This window comes from Pararge aegeria, assembly GCF_905163445.1.
Source record: "Pararge aegeria chromosome W unlocalized genomic scaffold, ilParAegt1.1 SUPER_W_unloc_3, whole genome shotgun sequence".
NCBI classification, from domain to species: Eukaryota; Metazoa; Arthropoda; class Insecta; order Lepidoptera; family Nymphalidae; genus Pararge; species Pararge aegeria.
Window position 1 is genome coordinate 549,982 of NW_024396989.1, and position 20,479 is coordinate 570,460.

General features: G+C 34.3%; 1 protein-coding gene across 1 annotated transcript in view; it reads left to right on the forward strand.

The window, feature by feature from the left end:
* LOC120636817 overlaps positions 1–15,961 on the forward strand; it is a 29,793-nt gene extending 13,832 nt beyond the window's left edge. The window contains 1 exon segment of the mRNA XM_039908380.1: positions 13,494–15,961. Coding sequence (XP_039764314.1) covers positions 13,494–15,958 — 2,465 coding nt within the window. The 3' untranslated portion in view covers positions 15,959–15,961.
* Positions 15,962–20,479: the final 4,518 nt, after the last annotated feature.

Below are 20,479 nucleotides of genomic sequence, written 5' to 3' on the forward strand. Positions count from 1 at the left end.
TCATTAAGCATTTTAGTAACAGAAACAATTAATCTTTATATTTATAAAAGAAAGTCGTGTTAGTTACACCACTTGAGAACGGATGGACCGATTTTCATTATTTTTAATTAGTTTGATTCCTGTGAGTCCAGAATAGGATAATACATATTAAAATATAATATTTATCAAAAAAAAAAAAATCAAAACACATCTAAAAGTTCATTTGTAATAAAACACAACTGCCAGCGCACGTCATGTTGTCTATAAACGTTGAAAGGTTGATGTGACCGTTTGAGAGTTACAAATATTAAGGCGAAATGAAATTCGCGGGGAAAGCTAGTCTATATATATATAAAAGAAAGTTTTATTAGTTACCCCATTTATAATTTAATTTTTTGGATTCCTCTTAGACCGGAAAAGGATAATAAGTGTTAAAATATAACATTCATAAAAAAGAATTTTACGCGGTACGAAGTTTGCCGGAACAGCTAGTTATTTATGTTGATCAGCTTAGTTATTCTCTTCAAACAAAATATTTGTTACTTCTAATTGGTCTTGATGTTTATTACACATATAATATAACACCCGGCTAAGTTTGTTGTGGACTTCTTCTTAGACCAGGACGCGTTTGGAACCCTCGTAGCTTTAGTTTTAAGTTTACGAATGTGGTTATCGCCATCATCTCACTACCGTGTGGTTCTTATGTACGCATCAAAAGTGCCACCTGTGGGCCTACTTGAATAAAGATATTTTTGACTTTGACTTTGACTTATTTATAAACAATGAATACGTTAGAATTGATCGAGTCAGATTCAATACTGAATTTGTTCAGCAGCAATAACTCTAACTTATAATTACAACCCGTTTACTAAAAGATTGAAGACTTCCCCGCTCACTAAGACAATATTCTTAATGATGTTTTTTTGCACACCGTACAAGCACACTTTTAGAAAACAAAGTTCTTACTATCCTATCTTACTCAAGTAGGTACTTCTCAGTCCATAAGAGTAAAAAATAAATTTAGGTTTAACATGTTTTTAATTTTTTATGGTTAACAAGTTGTATTTAAATAAATGAATGATCATCATCATCATATCAACCCATTACCAGCCCATTACAGGGCACGGGTCTCCTCCCACAATGAGAAGGGATTAAGGCCGAAGTCCACCACGCTGGCCCAGGCCAGGATTGCTGGACTCCACAAACCTTTGAAAACATTATGTAAAACTCTCAGACATGCAGGTTTCCTCCAAAATTTTGCCCTTCACCGTTCGAGCAGTGTTGTTGTTTTGTCGATGCGCAAAGTAATATAGTGGACAACGTCTATTTCTTTACTCTTAGCAGTTTTATAACGAGCCTTAAATAAAGTCACTACTTATTAAGGTTTTTAAATACAAATTCATTCACTTCATTGGCTTTGAAATTAGAGCAATTCACAACCCACCTTTTTTGTCGTTCAAGTAATCTATCTATACTTATAATAAAAGTGTAACTTGAAGATTTCTGTACATTTAATATATTTTGAAAATATTGACCGGGAGATGCTTTATAATCGATACTGAGTCCAAAACAGATTTTTATTTAATTTTTGTCTGTCTGTCTGTCAGGGCATCAAGTGAAAACGGCTGAACGGATTTAAATAAAATTTGGTTTAGTGGTAGCTGATATTTCAGGTTAACATATAGGATACTTTTTATCCCGATAAACAATAAGTCTCCTCCGGAAAATGGAAAGATTTTTTGTTATCAATTACTTCATAGCTCCGTTAAATTTGCGTTGTGATTTAAATAACTCTTTTTTAATTTGAAAGTGTATACTATCGAGCATGTACCTATTGTTTAATTTTAATGAAGATCTAATGAATATTGTCGGCGCAAAGGACATAACTCTTGACAGATCGCAGCAAGTCGCAAGGCGTATGGGACAACGATCGAATACATGCGTACCATCCTACTAATATTACAAATGCGAAAGTTTGTGAGGATGGATGTATGGATGTATGTATGGATGTATGTATGTATGTATGTATGTATGTATGTATGTATGTATGTATGTATGTATGTATGTATGTATGCATGTATCAACTAAGACAATGACAACTTACTAACTCAGTATACCACGTTAAATAAAAGTAGGTACCCGTACATAGCTAGCCACGATAATTTTGATGTTAGCATCAGATCTTTTCTAGCTTCTCAATTGACAAAAACGCGAACGAAGTCGCGAGGGTCCGCTAGTAGAAAAATATGAATTTGAGGTTCAGATAAATCAGAGTATTTTTTTTAATTGAATTATGCAAAAAAAGTCCCCTTGTGGATACAAACGTACTCAATTTTCTACCACTCTGTTATTTTTACTTTTCAAGCCATTTTTTAAAAGCGATACTAAAAATTTTTATTTTCCCAGCGCTGCCAAAAGGGCAGCCTCGTTTTCTAATGCCCTATCGACCACTTCATAAGGGTGTGCAATTAAGTAATTGATATTTGTCGCAAGTAAATGAGCGCTGGCCTTATTTAAATGCCTTTTTAATTTTTCATGCATTATTGACACGTAACTACCTCGTTGGTCTAATGGTTAGCATGTTCAACTACGGATCCCGAGGTGTTGGGTTCGAATACTGGATGGGACTGAGTTGTGTTTTTCTGCTAAAGAATTTTCAGTACCAGCCCGGAATTTGAGGAAATTGGCGTTGTCAACCCCTGTGCGGCTAAACCGTTAAAGCCCACGAATCCAAAATTGGGACAGCGGGGTGGGTCTCACTGTGTCCCAAACAAAAGTCTGTTTGTTTTTCTATCCTTACTTGTCGGAGAGTAACACAGACTACTATTTTTACAGGGAGACAAACGTGTACCACGGGATTTCTAAAAATTACAATGTCGTTTGAATTAAAAACTGCTTAAAAATACTCTGTTATTATGAACGTAGATCTTCAACACAGACTTTGTTCCATCTTCTTTCTTGATGCCGCTGAAGCCTAGACATAAGCGGAGGCAAAAGTACAACTTGCAGGATTTGTAATTATTCATATACCAAAACCTACAAGAGGGCCTTTTGCCCCAACCCGTCTTTGATTCAAATCTTGAAAATCGTTCCATCAGCATTACTTCTTTCGGTTGATTGTTTTGTATCCCAACCTGAATGTCTGAATTATATTATATAAGACTTTTCTTTACGCAAAGCAATTCAATGGCTATAACATTTGACTTCTTCCTTAACAAACGTTTAATGTTTTGCTGCTTATCAGTTTAAATTTCACGGCGATACATAAAATCCAAACAAGATCTCAAAACAATATTCAAATTATTATTAAATGTATTTTAAAAGACTTTAAAGGACTTCTTTCCTACAAAGCACAATTTAAATAATTTATGTAACAAGACTTATATATTATTTAACTCCCGCAAATATAATGTAAACTAATTATTTATTATATCAAAACTTTAATTATATAATGCCATTGAATCTATCCAAGAAATTGAACTATTGTACTACTGTAAAACTATTAATGTTCCCAGATGTTATTCATTGGTTGGTTACACAGTGTCTCTGGGAAGAGACTGTATTCTGCATCAAAACGCACGGGTATTTATACAAAAAACCGGTTGCTTGGAAACTACCGACATCACGTAACATAAACATTCGCGGTAAGTCAAATAATGTCAAACGAATCCACCATTGGTTCGGAATGCCACATCCTAGCGAGAAGCGCTCCGTCGATGCCGAAATTAGTATATGCCTATCACATCAGTCTTATAGCGACTGTAGCGTCATCTAGTCATTAACAGAGAGTCACAGGTTCAAATCCTGTCGGTTCCGAAAATTTTTACATGCATTTAAAAATGTATAAAAAAAAAAGTGGGATGTAAATTCACGTGCCTTTGACAAATTGAATAGGTCAGTTGAAAGTCCCAAACAAAAGTCTGTTTGTTTGTCTATCCTTACTTGTCGGAGAGTAACACAGACTACTTTTTTTTCAGGAAGACAAAGGTGTACCACGGGATTTCTTAAAATTACAATGTCGTTGGAATTAAAAACTGCTTAAAAATACTCTGTAATTATGAACGTAGATCTTCAACACTGACTTTCTTCCATCTTGTTTCTTGATGCCGCTGAAGCCTAGACAACTTCTTTCGGTTGATTGGTTTATATCCCAACCTGTATGTCTGAATTATATTATATAAGACTTAATTCTTTACGCATAGCATTTGGCATAAAATTTTACTTCTTCCTTAACAAAAGTTAAATCTTTTTATGATTATCAGTTTAAATTTCACGGTGATACATAAAATCCAAATAACATCTCAAAAAAATATTCAAATTATTATTAAATGTATTTTAAAAGACTTTAAAATTCTTCTTTCCTTCAATAATCTTAATATTAATTTATCTAACAAGACTTATATATTATTTAACTCCAGCAAATAAAATGTTAACTAATTATTTATTATATCAAAACTTTAATTATATAATTTCCAAAATGCCATTGAATCTATCCAAGAAATTGAACTATTGTACTACTGTAAAACTATTAATGTTCCCAGATGTTATTCATTGGTTGGTTACACAGTGTCTCTGGGAAGAGACTGTATTCTGCATCAAAACGCGCCGGTATTTATACAAAAAACCGGTTGCTTGGAAACTACCGACATCACGTAACATAAACATTCGCGGTAAGTCAAATAATGTCAAAAGAATCCACCATTGGTTCGGAATGCCACATCCTAGCGAGAAGAACCAACAAGAAACTCGGTGGCTTCTAACTCTAAAGTAAAGCAGTTTTAAGCGTTAAGATTCAACTGACCTACCCAATTTGTCAAAGGCACGTGAATTTTTATTCCACTTTTTTTATACATTTTTAAATGCATATAATAATTTTCGGAACCGACAGAATTTGAACCTGCGACTATCTGTCGATGACTAGATGACGCTACAGTCGCTATAAGACTGATGTGAAAGGCATATACTAATTTCGGCATCGACGGAGCGCTTTCTAATAAAATTGATAATTCCTTCAAGTGTAGGTAAAAACACTAATAAAAAAATTTAAAAATTACATCCTACTTCTGACTTGTAAACCCACAAATGAAAACAAACCAAAGTGTATTTGGCTTATAATAACATGTAGCACCTCTTTTCGACAATAATAAAACTGTCTTAAAACAGGAGTTATTCAGACTAAACGACATATTACACCACCGCTAAAACTCATAAATTAAATATATGTTGTTCTGTAAATTAAGTCACTTTGAAAGTAGACTGAATTATTTATCACACTGTATTCACACAAAAGAACCAATCAAATAAGTGTAGCCAATCAAGTAAATAAGCAAATAGGTCTCCACATTACAGAACTAGATGGCGCCACAAAAATCCTGCATCGCGCTAGCAAAGTGTTTACAAAGGATGCCTATATATACAACTTCCAATGATGAATGTTCGGTCCTCGGTCACCGAGCACGATCACCCGCTCGGAGGAAGATCTTCCCACTGCATGGGAGCTATGGGGATACGCTCGATCGTAACAATAGGAAGATGATTTTTGTGGAGCCATCTAGTTCTGTAATGTGGAGACCGCTACATAAGACAACAAACAATAATTTAAGTTCCTACGTAATTTAAACAAATATCTGACCGTACGGCCGTCATACAGTTAAAGACGTCAAGGCTATTCTAATCCACAGAATTAAGAAAACCCAGAAACCGTGTACACGACTAATATTGAAGCATCAAATACCACTCCATTTTAGTATAGAACAGCCGGTTAGTCACTTCATAACATTTAGCAGATGACAGTAATCAATGGTGTCCGTAGAATCTTTTCAAGATTGCATAAACTGAGTCATAATACTAATTACAATATGGTTAAAACACTTTGTATTCATGTCACATATTTGTAAAAACTATTAGACAAGATAAAACAATCTTATTTATATTCTGCTTTATCCTGTAAGTAAGGCTCGTTTATAAAGCACTGGTCTAAATTTATATGATAAGCTGTTATTAACGAATGTTTTATTGCATCAAAGTCTGCATCTAACTTAATAAATCAGATCCCAAACGTAAAGTTTTTTCAATCGTACTGGAAGTGCCAAATAAACAAACCTAATATTATATTAGATACTAGCGGACCAACGCGACTTCGTCTGCGTATGAGTCAATAGATCTGATGCTAACATCATAATCATCGCGGCTAGCTATGTACCTACTATTATTTTACGTGGTATACTGAGTTAGTAAGTTGTCATTATTTTAGTTGATACATACATACATACATCAATCCATTCATCCATCCTCACAAACTTTCGCATTTATAATATTAGTAGGGTAGGGGTAAAGAGTTATGTCCTTTATCTCCGACAATATTTCTCAGATCTTCATTAAAATTAGACAAAACTGGTTTGATTGTATACACCTTCAAATAAAAAAAGAATTATAAAAATTAGTTCAAATTTAACGGAGCTATGAAGTAAAATTGATAAAAAATTTCATCCCATTTCCCGGAGGAAACTTATTGTCTATCGGGATAAAAAGTATCCTATATTTTGACCCGGAATATCAGCTACCACTACACCAAATTTTATTTCAATCCGTTCAGTAGTTCAATCCGTTTTCACGTGATGCCCGGACAGACAGACAGACAGACAGACAGACAGACAGACAGACAGACAGACAAAAATGAAATAAAAATCAGTTTTGGTCTCAGTATCGATTATAAAGCATCCCCCGGTCAAAATTTTCAAAATATATTAAATGTACAGAAATTTTCCAGTTACAGTTTGATTATAAGTATATATGTAGTAAGTATGAAGTACCTACGGGTAGTATTTCAACATATTTAAACGAACGGATGAGGTATTTAATCACCCACTTTTTAAAACCTCCGATCACGTTAACATTGCCAATAAGTTAAGTAAAGAAAAAAAAAAAAAGACAAAATGTCATCAGAATGATAAACGTCTGCCACATTGTTTTTCTTCTATCTTCTTTCTTGATGTCACTGCATTCTAGACATAAGCGGGGGCCAAGGCACTACTCATGTGTTGTGAAATCATTCATATACAAAACATAAAAAGTTCTTTAGCCCCAACCCGTCTTTGATTCATTCTTGAAAATCTTTCCACAAGTATAACTTCTTTGAAATTAACATAAATAAGTATTATTATGTTATCTAGTTTGTAAGGTAAAGTATTAAAATTTATTTTTATAAAAAAAACACCCCAATTTCTACAGCAACGGGATCATATTATCAATCATACGTTTATAATACATCATATGATCATAGATCAATTTATAAAAATCTGTTGTAGATATAACTTATGATTGTCAAGTTATTGTGTAAAATGGACAAAATCTTCTATGCCCTGCCAAAGGGGACCCAATATACCCCCACCCCCACAGGGGGCGCGAACTAACTGACATCCAGAAAAAAATGAAATAAAAATCTGTTTTGGGTTCTCTATCGATATTTAAGCCTTCCTGGATTGTTTTTTTTTTTCAATAATAAATGTACAGGATAGGATTATCCAGTTACAATTTTATTGTATTTTTTTTTTTAATTATGGTAGATTTCTTAGAATTTTGTTATTGTCAGACAAGTAGTTAGTAGGTACTTATTTCTTTGTTTTTGTTATTGTCAAGACAGGGTATGAACCCTGTCTTGACAATAACAAAAACAAAGAAATAAGAATTATCCAATTTAGTGCAGTCGTTGGAAGTTAAGGAAATAGTACCTAATTGCCGATTTTTGTTTGTATGTTCATCGTAATTTGAATATTTAATATGAAATATCCGAGCGAAAGGATATTGATAAAGTTATAAATGGTAACGTGCAATAGAAAAGAGAACGAATTTTGGCCCAGAACACCTATTGATAATTATAAGGCATCTAACAAAGCTGAGAGAGAACTTGTAATTTTTGGTTGTTTTAAAAAGTGTTAAAAATTAAGAATTGCAGTAATTCGACGTACATCTTCTAAAATATTGGATAAAATATTGTATGAGAAACATTTAATTAACTATAATGTAAATTTGGATGAGAATTAAATTTAGAAAAAAAATTAAAGACAAATGTCCTTAGAATGATGCACGTAGATCTTCCACATTGTGTTGCTTCTATCTTTTATCTTCTTTCTTCTTTCTTGATGCAACTGAATTCTAGACATAAGCGGAGGCAAAGGTACAAATGGCGGACTTTTAAATGATTCATATACAAAAATCCACGAGAGTGCCTTAGCCCCAACCCGTCTGTGATTCAATTCTTGAAAATCGTTCTAGCAGATTACTTCTTTCGGTTGATTCGTTTAGTTTCCCCACCCGTATGTCTTAACTTTATTTCAGTTGTATCCTCATAGCATTACAACTTATGATATAAAATTTTACTTTACTACCAAAAGACTTAAAATGTTTTCTTAGAATGTGCGATTTAAATTTTTTTTTTTTAATAATAATTTTTTTTATTATTAATTCTTTTAACAAGACTTATGTATATAACTTGCGCAAATAAAATTCTAACTAATAATTTCTTAATAATTACATCAATACTTAGATACTATCAATACTTAGATACTATCTATCGATAGATACTATCGATAAGAATAACTTTTTTTTTACTAATATTCAAATGCCATACTACATGTGGTTATGAGTCGCTTAGGAAAATAGACTGAACTCAAGATTTATCAATGACGATTGATCAAGTAACTTATAGCAGAAAATTGGTAACAAAACATCTTATTATAAGCATAATAAATGTACGAGTATAAAGCCAAATTTCGCCTAACGGCATGCAATATTACAATTATTTAAAAAAATTAAATTACTAAATACAATTTTAAGCACAATATTAAAAGACCGATATTTTAAAGAATATTTTAAAAAATAATGTCATAGTAATTAAAACATTAAATAATGAAATGCTTAGCTTAGCTGTTCAAATGAATATTGGATTTGATTAATATAAAATTAAATTGATATTCATTTGAAAAGCAATTATATAATAACCAATTAAATAGTTCACGTTTTAATATATTTATGTATTTATTTATATCCTAAGAATCCTTAGCTTACAGCCTTTACAGCTAGCCAAAACGCATACTTAGTCCCCATAAAACCTAGGTTAAATGTAAATCTATAATAGGTTATTAGCAAAATTCATTTAAAAGTAAGAATATAATGTTAATTAATAACTTAATTTAATAATTACTACCACCCTGGCGTCCAATGGAGGACACGTAACTCTTAGTGAAGTGCAACCCCAAGCGAAGTTTAGGAAGTGTTCATAACATTCGCCATATAACATTCACCTTGCATCCTCAGATATCTGAACCCTCGAATACCTCGAATGATAACCTCGAATTTACGGCACACGTAGTTTTATAACAACAACGTTAGAATATATATGACCAAATAAAATAATCTGACGGTATCGTCTTAGTACCTAAGGCTCGTTGATTATAGAGGAAGTACAAAAATGTGATCAAAATTTCTAAAGTTGTATCACGCAGGTATAATGAAACTTTTTGAAAAATTAAGGTCATGAATTTGTATAGGACAATATTTCTATCTAAGAATATCGTAATTTGAATAATTACGGTAAAAAATCTGAGCGGCAGATATGTTTTCTAGATATTTTTTTTTAATTTTCCAATTCGAAATCAATCACAGTTTACGAAACGATAGTCTTAATTTGCACACTAATTCTAATTAATCGAAATGTAGCGAGTATATCAGGTATAAAGAACTATATTTATTGTATACTGCTCACAACTCTAAGCCGGAGGATCTCGATCGGATTGAAAAATCAACAACTTATTGTTGATAATCCCAAACTAAACAGCAAGCTTGAAACTTAGACGGATCGACGAAGTCGAATCTCTTAGTGTGTTCTATTTCCTGTACACTGAGTCTGTACATAATAGTTCTGTGGACATTCCAATTAATTCTTATGAGTCCTTATTCTATTTGAATATTAGATTATTTATAAATAATAAATGTTATTGGTACCAAGCAAAAATAATAATCTATAATAATAAGACTGAAAAGTTATTATTATTGTTTGTAAAACCAGTGTTAAAATCTGAATCTATTTAGTTTTTAGAGGAAGTTTAAAGGCTATGTCGAAGTAAACATTAAATAATTAAATGTTTACTGTAAATCTAAAATAGGTTATGAGCAAAATAGATTGAAATGTATGCATACAATGTTAATTAATAACTTAAATTAATTATTACTACCAGTGGTTTACAGGCGTAGGCCTTCTTCACCCTACGTGAGTTAATTCTGTTTAGGTGAAGAAAATAGTCTGTACAATGTCGCTTCTGAAAAGTTATTATTATTGTTTGTAATAATAGTGTTAAAATCTGAAACTATTTTGTTTTTACAGGTAGTTTCTTAGCTATTTACCCTACCTGAGAAAAAGCAATAATGGGTCAGGCTATATTGTAAATAATAGCAGATGAAAGTTTATATTTGAAAAAAATACTGAACAGAAGTTGTGCGCGGACAAAGTCGCAGACTAAAAAGGCTGAAAACTGGTAATTTTTGTTTTTTTTAAAGTATTATAGATATATAATTGCGGTGATACGAGATACATCGTCTAGAATAACTTATAAAAGTTTGCATACGAAAAATTAAATTAACACAGAAAAAAGATCAAAGACAATATGTCATTAGAATGATGAACGTAGATCTTACACATTGTATTTCTTCTATCTTCTTTCTTGATGCCACTGCATTCTAGACATAAGCGGGGGCCAAGCCACTATTCATGTGTTGTGAAATCATTCATATACAAAACATAAAGCGTAACTTAGCGCCAACCCGTCTTTGATTAAATTCTTGAAAATATTTCGAACAGAATTACTTATTTGCAAGCTAGACTCACTAAGCTACGTCGGTAACTCTAGTTCTTCTACGGATCTCTTCATTTGATCACGTAAGAGATACTCCTAGCATAGTTATCTCCATCGCCCGCTGAGTGACTATGAGCCCAAAGGATTTAATATTATTATAATTTAAAACAGAACAATTTAATTAAGTAAAAAAGTTCAAAGACAACACGTCGTTGTAATGACGTACGAAGTTCTTTCCCATTATGTTTCTTTATCTTCTTTCTTGATGCCACTGAATCCTAGACATAAGCGGAGGCGAAGGTACAACTGGCGGACTTTTAAATGATTTATATACAAAAATTCGAAAGAGAACCTTAGCCCCAACCCGTCTTTGATTCAATTCTTGAAAGTCGCTCCAACAGCATTACTTCTTTCGGTGGATTGGTTTAATATCTTATATATGTTGTATGTCTAAATTTAATTTGACTTGTATCCTTATCAATTCATATAAAATTTTACTTTACTACCAAAAGACTAAAAATGTTTTTATGCCGCCCAATTAAAAAACCAATCTAAAAGACAACTTTTTTATTGGAATGCGCGGTTTTAATTATTTTATCATTAATTCTTTTAGCAAGACTTATTTTTATAACTAGCGCAAATAATATGCTAAATAATAATTTCTTAATAATGACATCAAAACTATCGATAAGAATAACTCTTTTTTACTAATATTCAAAATGTAATTGAATATTAGTAAAAAAGACTAAATAATGCAATGAAATTGCTATTGTTACTGCTGATCTTAATCACCATTTACAACTAATCGCCAAAAATATTTACATTTGGTTACAAATATTTACATTTTCCTAATATTAAATAGACTGAACTCTGCCTATATCACACCGTCGCAGTATTTGATCGATCGATCAAGGAATTTATTGCAGAAAATTGGTTACAAACATCTTATTATAAGCATAATAGATGAACGAGTATACAGCTAAATTTCGCGTAACGGCATGCTAATATTAAAAAAAAATACCAAATAAATTTTTAAGAGAATAAAATAAGTCCGATATTTTTTTTGTCAGAAAAATAATGTCAAAGTAATCATTAAATAATTAAATGTTTACTGTAAATCTAAAATAGGTTATGAGCAAAATAAATTGAAATGTATGCATACAATGTTAATTAATAACTTAAATTAATTATTACTACCAGTGGTTTACAGGCGTAGGCCTTCTTCACCCTACGTGAGTTAATTCTGTTTAGGTGATGAAAATAGTCTGTACAATGTCGCTTCTGAAAAGTTAATATTATTGTTTGTAATAGTAGTGTTAAAATCTGAAACTATTTAGTTTTTACAAGTAGTTTCTAGGCTATTTACCCTACCTGAGAAAATGCAATAATTGGTCAGGCTATATTGTAAAGAATAGCAGATGAAAGTTTGTATTGAAAAAAATACTGAACAGAAGTTGTGCGCGGACGAAGTCGCAGACTAACAAGGCTGAAAACTTGTAATTTTGTTTGTTTTAAAAGTATTAAAAATGTATAATTGCGGTGATTTGAGGTACATCGTCTAGAATAACTTATAAAAGTTTGCATACGAAACATTAAATTAACACAGAAAAAAGATCAAAGACAATATGTCATTAGAATGATGGACGTAGATCTTCCACATTGTATTTCTTCTATCTTCTTTCTTGATGCCACTGCAGTCTAGACATAAGTGGAGGCCAAGACACTTCTCACAGGTTTTGAAAACCAATAAGAGTGCCTAAGCCCCAACCCGTCTTTGATTCAATTCTTGAATATAGTTCCAACAGTGGGGTGTAGTGTTATGTCGGCGTCAACTTTCTGCAAGCCGACCTTCATTTAAAGGTGCAGAATGTAAAATTAAAACACCCCGACATTTCGCAATCTCTCACCAGTGGCTCCAAGTAGCAGCAGTGCACGCAGCGGCCACACCCCGGTAAACCACGACGGCACGTGGGCCAAACCTGGTAGAGGGGATCTGTGCACTTACGTGTGCAGGTTGCAAGCGGTCACCTCCCGCAACGTGTACAGAGTCTAACTCGGCGAGGAAGGCAACCCACGCTGATAAGCACAGGGATTGGCGGAATCGGCGGGTTAGCGAGGCCTGGTGGAAGGCTTAGGGCGGCGTTAGAGGTCAAAGAGAGCGCCGGCCAGACACAGCATCCAAGCCTCTCTCTGATTGTAGCGGTCCCCCGTTCCATCAGGTACAGAGAGGCGAGGACGAGAGGGTGCATCTGTTTCTGCGCGAAAATTTATGCACCAAAATATATCCTGCGCAAATGACTGTTTCTGTTTAATGGATTCCGAGAAGAGAAAGACTTGTGGCGATAGGCAGAAGTAGAGAGGTCTGGTTGTGATGCCAACTGGGTTTTGTCTGATGCCTGCACACAAGCGGCTCAGGGAGAGTGGTCGCTTTTGCACTGCAATAGGTTAACAGTATGGATTCGGCAGCACCCTGAGTGACGAAGCAGCCCTATTTAGGGAGGCACTGCTTCCCTCGCATAGCCGGGGAAAGGACTAGAAAAGGTGTCCTAAAAAAAGCTTAACCTATTCAAATACAGAGGAAGTAACCGTGGCTGCCTCTGCATCATATAAGTCGCGATCGAAAGAGCAAAAAGAACGTAAATAACAAAATTAAATATCATACAGTAATACTTGGTGCGTGGAACGTGCGCACCCTCCTTGATTGAGAGACCAGCTTGTGTCCTGAGCGCAAAACGGCTATTGTTGCACGTGAGCTCGGGCGTTATAATGTGGATATTGCTGCTCTCAGCGAAACACATTTAGCTGACGAAGGTGAATTGACGGAAAATGGAGGAGGGTATACCTTCTATTGGAAAGGAAATTCAGCGGCGGAGCCTAGAAGATCAGGTGTTGGTTTCGCGATTAAAAACAATATTGTAAGTAGAATGGAAGAATGTCCTATTCACATTTCGGACCGCGTAACATCACTACGATTGCACTACGATGACAACTTTTTAAACCTCATAAGTGTTTATGCACCAACGATGGACAAGAGTGAGGATATTAAGGACAAGTTTTATGAAGAGGTAACGCAGACTCTATCTAGAATTCGTCCTAAAGAACAGATACTCTTGATGGGTGACTTTAACGCCAGAGTCGGGCGTGATTTCGAAGCTTGGCCAAATGTCCTAGGAAGATATGGAGTTGGAAACATGAATAGTAACGGCCAACTGTTACTGTCTCTATGTGCCCAATTTAATCTGGCGATCACTAACACCATGTTTAGACTTCCAGCAAAATATAAGACCACTTGGATGCACCCAAGATCGAAACATTGGCACTTAATTGATTTTGCCATAGTGAGGCAAAGAGATGTTTCTCAGGTCCAAGTTACCCGTGTTATGCGGGGTGCACACTGTTGGAGTGACCACCGACTTGTAATTAGTAAGTTGAAGCTCCATCTTTATCCTCGTCGCCGTTCTCATGGGACCAAACATCAGTCGTTAAACGTTAGACGTCTGCAAGAAGAATCGACTAGGGAAGCTTATGTTCAAGCAGTTGGCGATATGGTTCGAGCAATAGAACTAGAAGACGGCGATCTGCTTGAGAAATGGTCAACTCTGTCATTGGAGCTAGCTAATACCACATCTCAGATATTGGGCTCCAAATCTCATAAGAGTGATGATTGGTATGACGAAAACAATCAAGCTCTCACTGAGGCGATTGCCAAACACAGAGCTGTTTTACGACTGCATCAAGATAAACAGGTTGAAGAAGTGAAACATAGCAATGTAGAACTCCGGAAGCTAGTGCGAGAAACGAAGGATAAATGGTGGAAAAATAAAGCTGACCACATACAGTGGCTCTCAGACACCCATCAGAGTGGAGAGTTTTATGAGGAGGTTCGCAAGTTAACTGGCTCGTCGATACGTTCCAAGGTTCCAATTAAATCACTTGATGGTACGCAGCTAATTGCTAACAAGAGCGACCTCCTTAAACGTTGGTGTGAGCATTATAACAACTTGCTCAACGTCGACCGAGCCGTGGATCTACAATACATTCGAATTCGCTTTCGAACCGATGGCGGTGTTTTCAACCTATCTAGACTAAGAGCGTATACCAAAGTGTCTTACGACATAATAACCGAAATAATGTACGCTGATGATTTGTGTCTTGTAGCGGAATCCCCGGATGGTCTGCAACACCTAATGACTAGTCTTGATGTGTCTTGTCGCAGGTTTGGTCTTAGGATTAATGTGACGAAGACAGAAGTAATGGCATTAGATACATCTATTGATGAGCCAATGGCCATAAAATTAGAGGACGAGTCACTTGGGCAAGTGCAGAAGTTCAAGTATCTGGGAAGCGTGATAACATCTAGGAGCCACCTTGACAGTGAGATAAATTGCAGAATAGGAGCAGCTGCTGCAGCTTTTGGCAAGCTGAGAGACAAGGTGTTCCGTTCACATGACATAAAACTATCTACCAAGGTGAGCGTCTACATGGCAGTGGTGCATCCAAATCTCTTGTATGGCTCTGAGACCTGGTGTCTTTACCGTAAACACATCCGCACTCTGGACAGATTTCACATCAGATGTCTTCGAGATATAATGAATATTCACTGGTCGGATCGTGTTCGCAATACAGAAATATTAAGGCGAGCAAATGTCTGGGGTATCGAGGCATACTTGATGAGGCGGCAGCTACGGTGGTGTGGGCATGTCTCACGGATGTCTGACGAAAGAGTTGCAAAGCGCATCTTCTACTCTGAACTGCAAGATGGCAAGCGGAAACAAGGCGGCCAGCTTCTGCGGTACAAAGATGTGCTGAAGCGTCATATGAAGCAATGTTCCATAGTTCCGGCACGTTGGGAGACCTTTACAAAAGACCGCTCACATTGGCGGCGCTTAGTAAACACGAACGTGACGAAGTTTGAGTGGAGGCGACTTAAGGCGCTTGATGCTAAACGCGATGAGCTAAAGGCCCGACAACCAGCGGCCTTATCATATAACTACATTGCCGGTGTGTTGACGTGTAGCGAATGCAGCCGCACGTTTAGCACAAAATCAGGTTATGCGAGTCATCTAAGGGCTCACCAGCGGCGCTCTCAGCCGGAATCTGAAACAGTCGCTGTGACCGAATACGGTTAGGATTGATTGATAGTTCCAACAGCATTACTTCAGGAGTATTCTAATTGATTTTACCAAAAAAAAACCCGAATTTCTACAGCAACGGAATCATATCAGCCATATGGTAAAAGTACATCGACTTATATACTACCTAAAATATGGTAAAAGTACATCGAATTAAAGGCACATACTCTTGGAAAATAGTTGATCAAATAAAACAATCTAATCTAAGTAAGGATCGTTGACTATAGGGAAGGTACAAAATTGTGATCTGCTATCTCTGGTCAAAATTCTATAAGTTATTAATGAATTTTCATCACATTACTAGAAGTAAGAGAAGGCCATAAATTTGTAAAGGAAATAGAAGGAAACCTGTTCCTATCTTTTTTTATCCAATATTTATAAATAACTAGCTGACCCGCGCGACTTCTTCTGAACGAAAACGGGTATTACCGGTTTAAATTGTATTTCCAAATGCGAAAAATCTTTAAAACCCTAGAACCAGTATTTTATGTGTGTAATCTTGATAAGTATTAGTGTTTAATTGTTCGTAAGTATGTATATAATAATAATACACCCCACCAATCGGTTTCCCTTGGTTTTTCTAGGTTGCCTGGAAGTGATTGCTATTAAGCGATAAGGCCGCCCTTTGTATCCTACTTTTGAAGTTTATTTTTGTTATGTTTATTGTTTTTTTAACCTATTTGTGGTGTACAAATAATGTGTATAAATAAATAAAAAATAAATAAATAAACCAGTTTACAGCGCCACCTACTGCGTCTAGTTTTATTTCCCTATTATATAGGTACCTACTCAAACAATACCTAGTAATTTTGAGGAAAATATTCTGCAATAAACCTTTTGCAGTACAATTGAACCCAATTGCAGTACCACATACTAGGTACAACTAAGATAAAACCTATTTTTACCCTTGGAGCTTTAAGCACCCACTATTTGAAACCTTCAATCACATAAACAACATAAACATTATCAAAGGACAGGCATCTACTCCAGTTTCACCTTACCTATTATTATTTTAATTCCCTATCACAAATTTAGGACAGATAGACAGCAGACATACAGACTATCTAAAAATCTAAAAAAGAGTTATAAAAATATGTTATATTTATACCTATTGATTGACAAGTTATGGTGTAAAATTGACAAAGTCTTCCATGCCCTGCCCAAAGGTAACCAATTGATGCACGAACTAACTGACATCCAGAGAAAAATTAAATAAAAATCTGTTTTAGGTTCTCTATCGATATTAAAGACTTCCTGGATTTAATTTTTGTATGTACCTACTGGAATCACGCAGTTACACTTTTATTATATTTTTATTCAAAAAGAAAAGAGAATTTTCTAATTTAGTACAGTCGTTCGGAAGTTAAGGAAATAGTAATTGCCGAAATTAATGTATCATTTTTATTAATATGGCCATCGTAATTTTAATTGTAATAAGAATAATCCGAGCGGAAGGATATTGATGAAGTTTTAAAACAAATATCTATTGATAAATATGAGGTTTTAAGACATCAATCTGTGTTAAAAACAAAGATGAAAATTTGTAATTTTTGTTTGTTTTAAAAAAAACTTCCACATTGTGTTTATTCTATCTTCTTTCTTGATGCCACTGCATTCTAGACATAAGCGGGGGCCAAGACACTACTCATGTGTTGTGAAATCATTCATATACAAAACATAAAGCGTGCCTTAGCGCCAACCCGTCTTTGATTAAATTCTTGAAAATATTTCGAACAGAATTTCTTCCTTGAAATGAACATAAATAAAATGTATTATATTAACTAGTTTGTACGACTTAAACTTAAACGTATAATTCTAGGAGTTAAATAGCTCTGACGTGTTTATAGAAAATTCAAGCAATGCTTTTTTTAAAACAGATTGTAATTTAAATCGGATAACAATTTAATTAAGTAAAAAAGTTCAAAGACAACACGTCGCTGTAATGACGAAGTTCTTTCCCATTATGTTTCTTTATGTTCTTTCTTGATGCCACTGAATCTTAGACATAAGCGGAGGCGAAGGTACAACTGGCGGACTTTTAAATGATTTATATACAAAAATCCACGAGAGTGCCTTTGCCCCAACCCGTCTTTGATTCAATTCTTGAAAATCGATCCAGCAGATTACTTCTTTCGGTTGATTGGTCTAATTTCCCCACCTGTATGTCTAAATTTAATTTGACTACAAGTAAAATTAGCTTATAGCATTTCAATGCGTATAAAATTTTACTTTACTACCAAAAGACTAAAAATGTTTTTATGCCGCTTAGCCAATTAAAAGACAACGTCTTTCTTAGAATGCACGAATTTAATTATTAATTCTTAAATAGTCTGCAGTCTAGACATAAGTGGAGGCCAAGACACAACTCACAGGGTTTGAAATTCCCAACCCGTCTTTGATTCAACTCTTGAAAATCTATCCAACAACATAAATGAGTGGTATTATATTGGCCATCTGATTGGCCAGTGGGGAGGAGAGGGCAGAGCAGCTGATATTGAAACTATATTTATACTACAGAAAAGAGCTGTGCGATCGATATATAAACTTAGATCAAGGGAATCTCTTCAAATATAGAGTTGGGTGGGTACCAGTGCCACCACTGGAGGACACGCAACTCTAAGCAAAGCAGAATGCAACTCGAAGCGAAGACAAGGAAGTGTTAATAATATTCTCCATATAGTCGGTGACCTTGCAACTTCAGATACCTGTTAGCTTCGATCTCTTTAAAGCTGAAATGTTTTTATTATTGTTTGTTTTAAAAAGTGTTAAACATTTAGAATTGCATTGATTCGAAGTACATCGTCTAGAATAGCTTATAAAAGTTTGTTTATGAAACATTTCATTATCTTATAGAATGACGATGATAATAGAATTCAGAAAAATAAATCAAAGACATCATGTCCTTAAAATGATGAACGAGAGTAGCTCTTCCATATTGTGTTTCTTCTATCTTCTTTCTTGGTGCCACTGAATTCTAGACATAAGTGGGAGCCAAACCACTACTCATGTGTTTTGAAGTAATTCATATACAAAATCATAAGCGTCCCTTGGCCCCAACCAGTCTTTGATTAAATCCTTCGAAATTTTTCCAACAGAATTACGTTATAGAACATCCAAGCTATGCATTCTTTCCTTACGAGTATATTTGGTCCTTTCATATGAATTTATCAGTAAGTAATGTACCCCGCCCATTGCCGCTTCAGCTTCGTGACTCGCTGAGCTATGTCGGTAACTCTAGTTACGGATCTCCTCATTTCTGATTTGATCACGTAAAAGATATTCCTAGCATAGTAATCTCCATCACATTCTGAATGACTCTGAGCCCAAAGGAATGAAAATTATTGTAATTTAATACAGATAACAATTTAATTAAGAAAGGAAGTTCAAAGACAACACGTCGTTGTAATGACGTACGAAGCTCTTCCCCATAATGTTTCTTTTATCTTCTTTCTTGATGCCACTGAATCCTAGACATAAGCGGAGGCAAAGGTACAACTCATGGACTTTTAAATGATTCATATACAAAAATCCACAAGAGTGCCTTAGCCCCAACCCGTCTTTGATTCAATCCTTGAAAATCGTTCCAACACCATTCGGTTGATTGTTTTAATTTCCCCACCTGTATGTCTAAAGATTATGTGATGTGTATGTATCATATAAAATTGCAAATAATGCATATAAAATTTTACTTTACTACCAAAAGATTAAATTCTTTTTATGCCGCTTAGCCGATACAAAGACAACGTCTTTCTTAGAATGTACGATTTTAATTATATTATTATTAATACTTATTTATATAGCGCTTTAAAATGCCATCTAATAATTTCTTAATAATTACATTAATACTTTAAGTACCTATCGATAAGAATAACTCTTTTCTCCTAATATTCAAAATGCCACCGTAAGGCAATTGTTATAGTTATTACAGATCTTAATCACCATTCACAATCGCCGAAAATATTTACATGTGGTTATGAGTCGCTTAGTAAAATAGACAGAACTCTGTATCACACCGTCGCCGTATTTGATCGATCAATCAAGTAACTTATTGGAGAAAATTGGTAAAAAAACATTTTATTATAAGCATAATAAAACCAAATGTCGCAATATTACAAATATTTAAAAATTAAAATTACCAAATACAATTTTGAACACACACTAAGTCCAAATTTTTTTTTTGGTCACAAAAATAATGTCAACGTAATTGAATCGTTAAATAGTAAAATGCCAGTATTAATATTTAATTTAGCCGTCCAAATATTCATTTGGACAGATAAAATAAAATTCAGTTAATATTCATTTCAAAAGCAATTATATAATATCCAATCAAATAGTCTACATTTTAATATACTTATGTATAAATTTATATCGTTAATATACTTACAGCTAGCCAAAATGTATAATAAGTCAGTAACAGATGTTTATTACAAATATTATTGTTTACCTTATTAGTTAATTGATTTAGATATAATTTATGAAGTAAGATAAACTTTAATTAAAATGTCAATTCACTGGTGC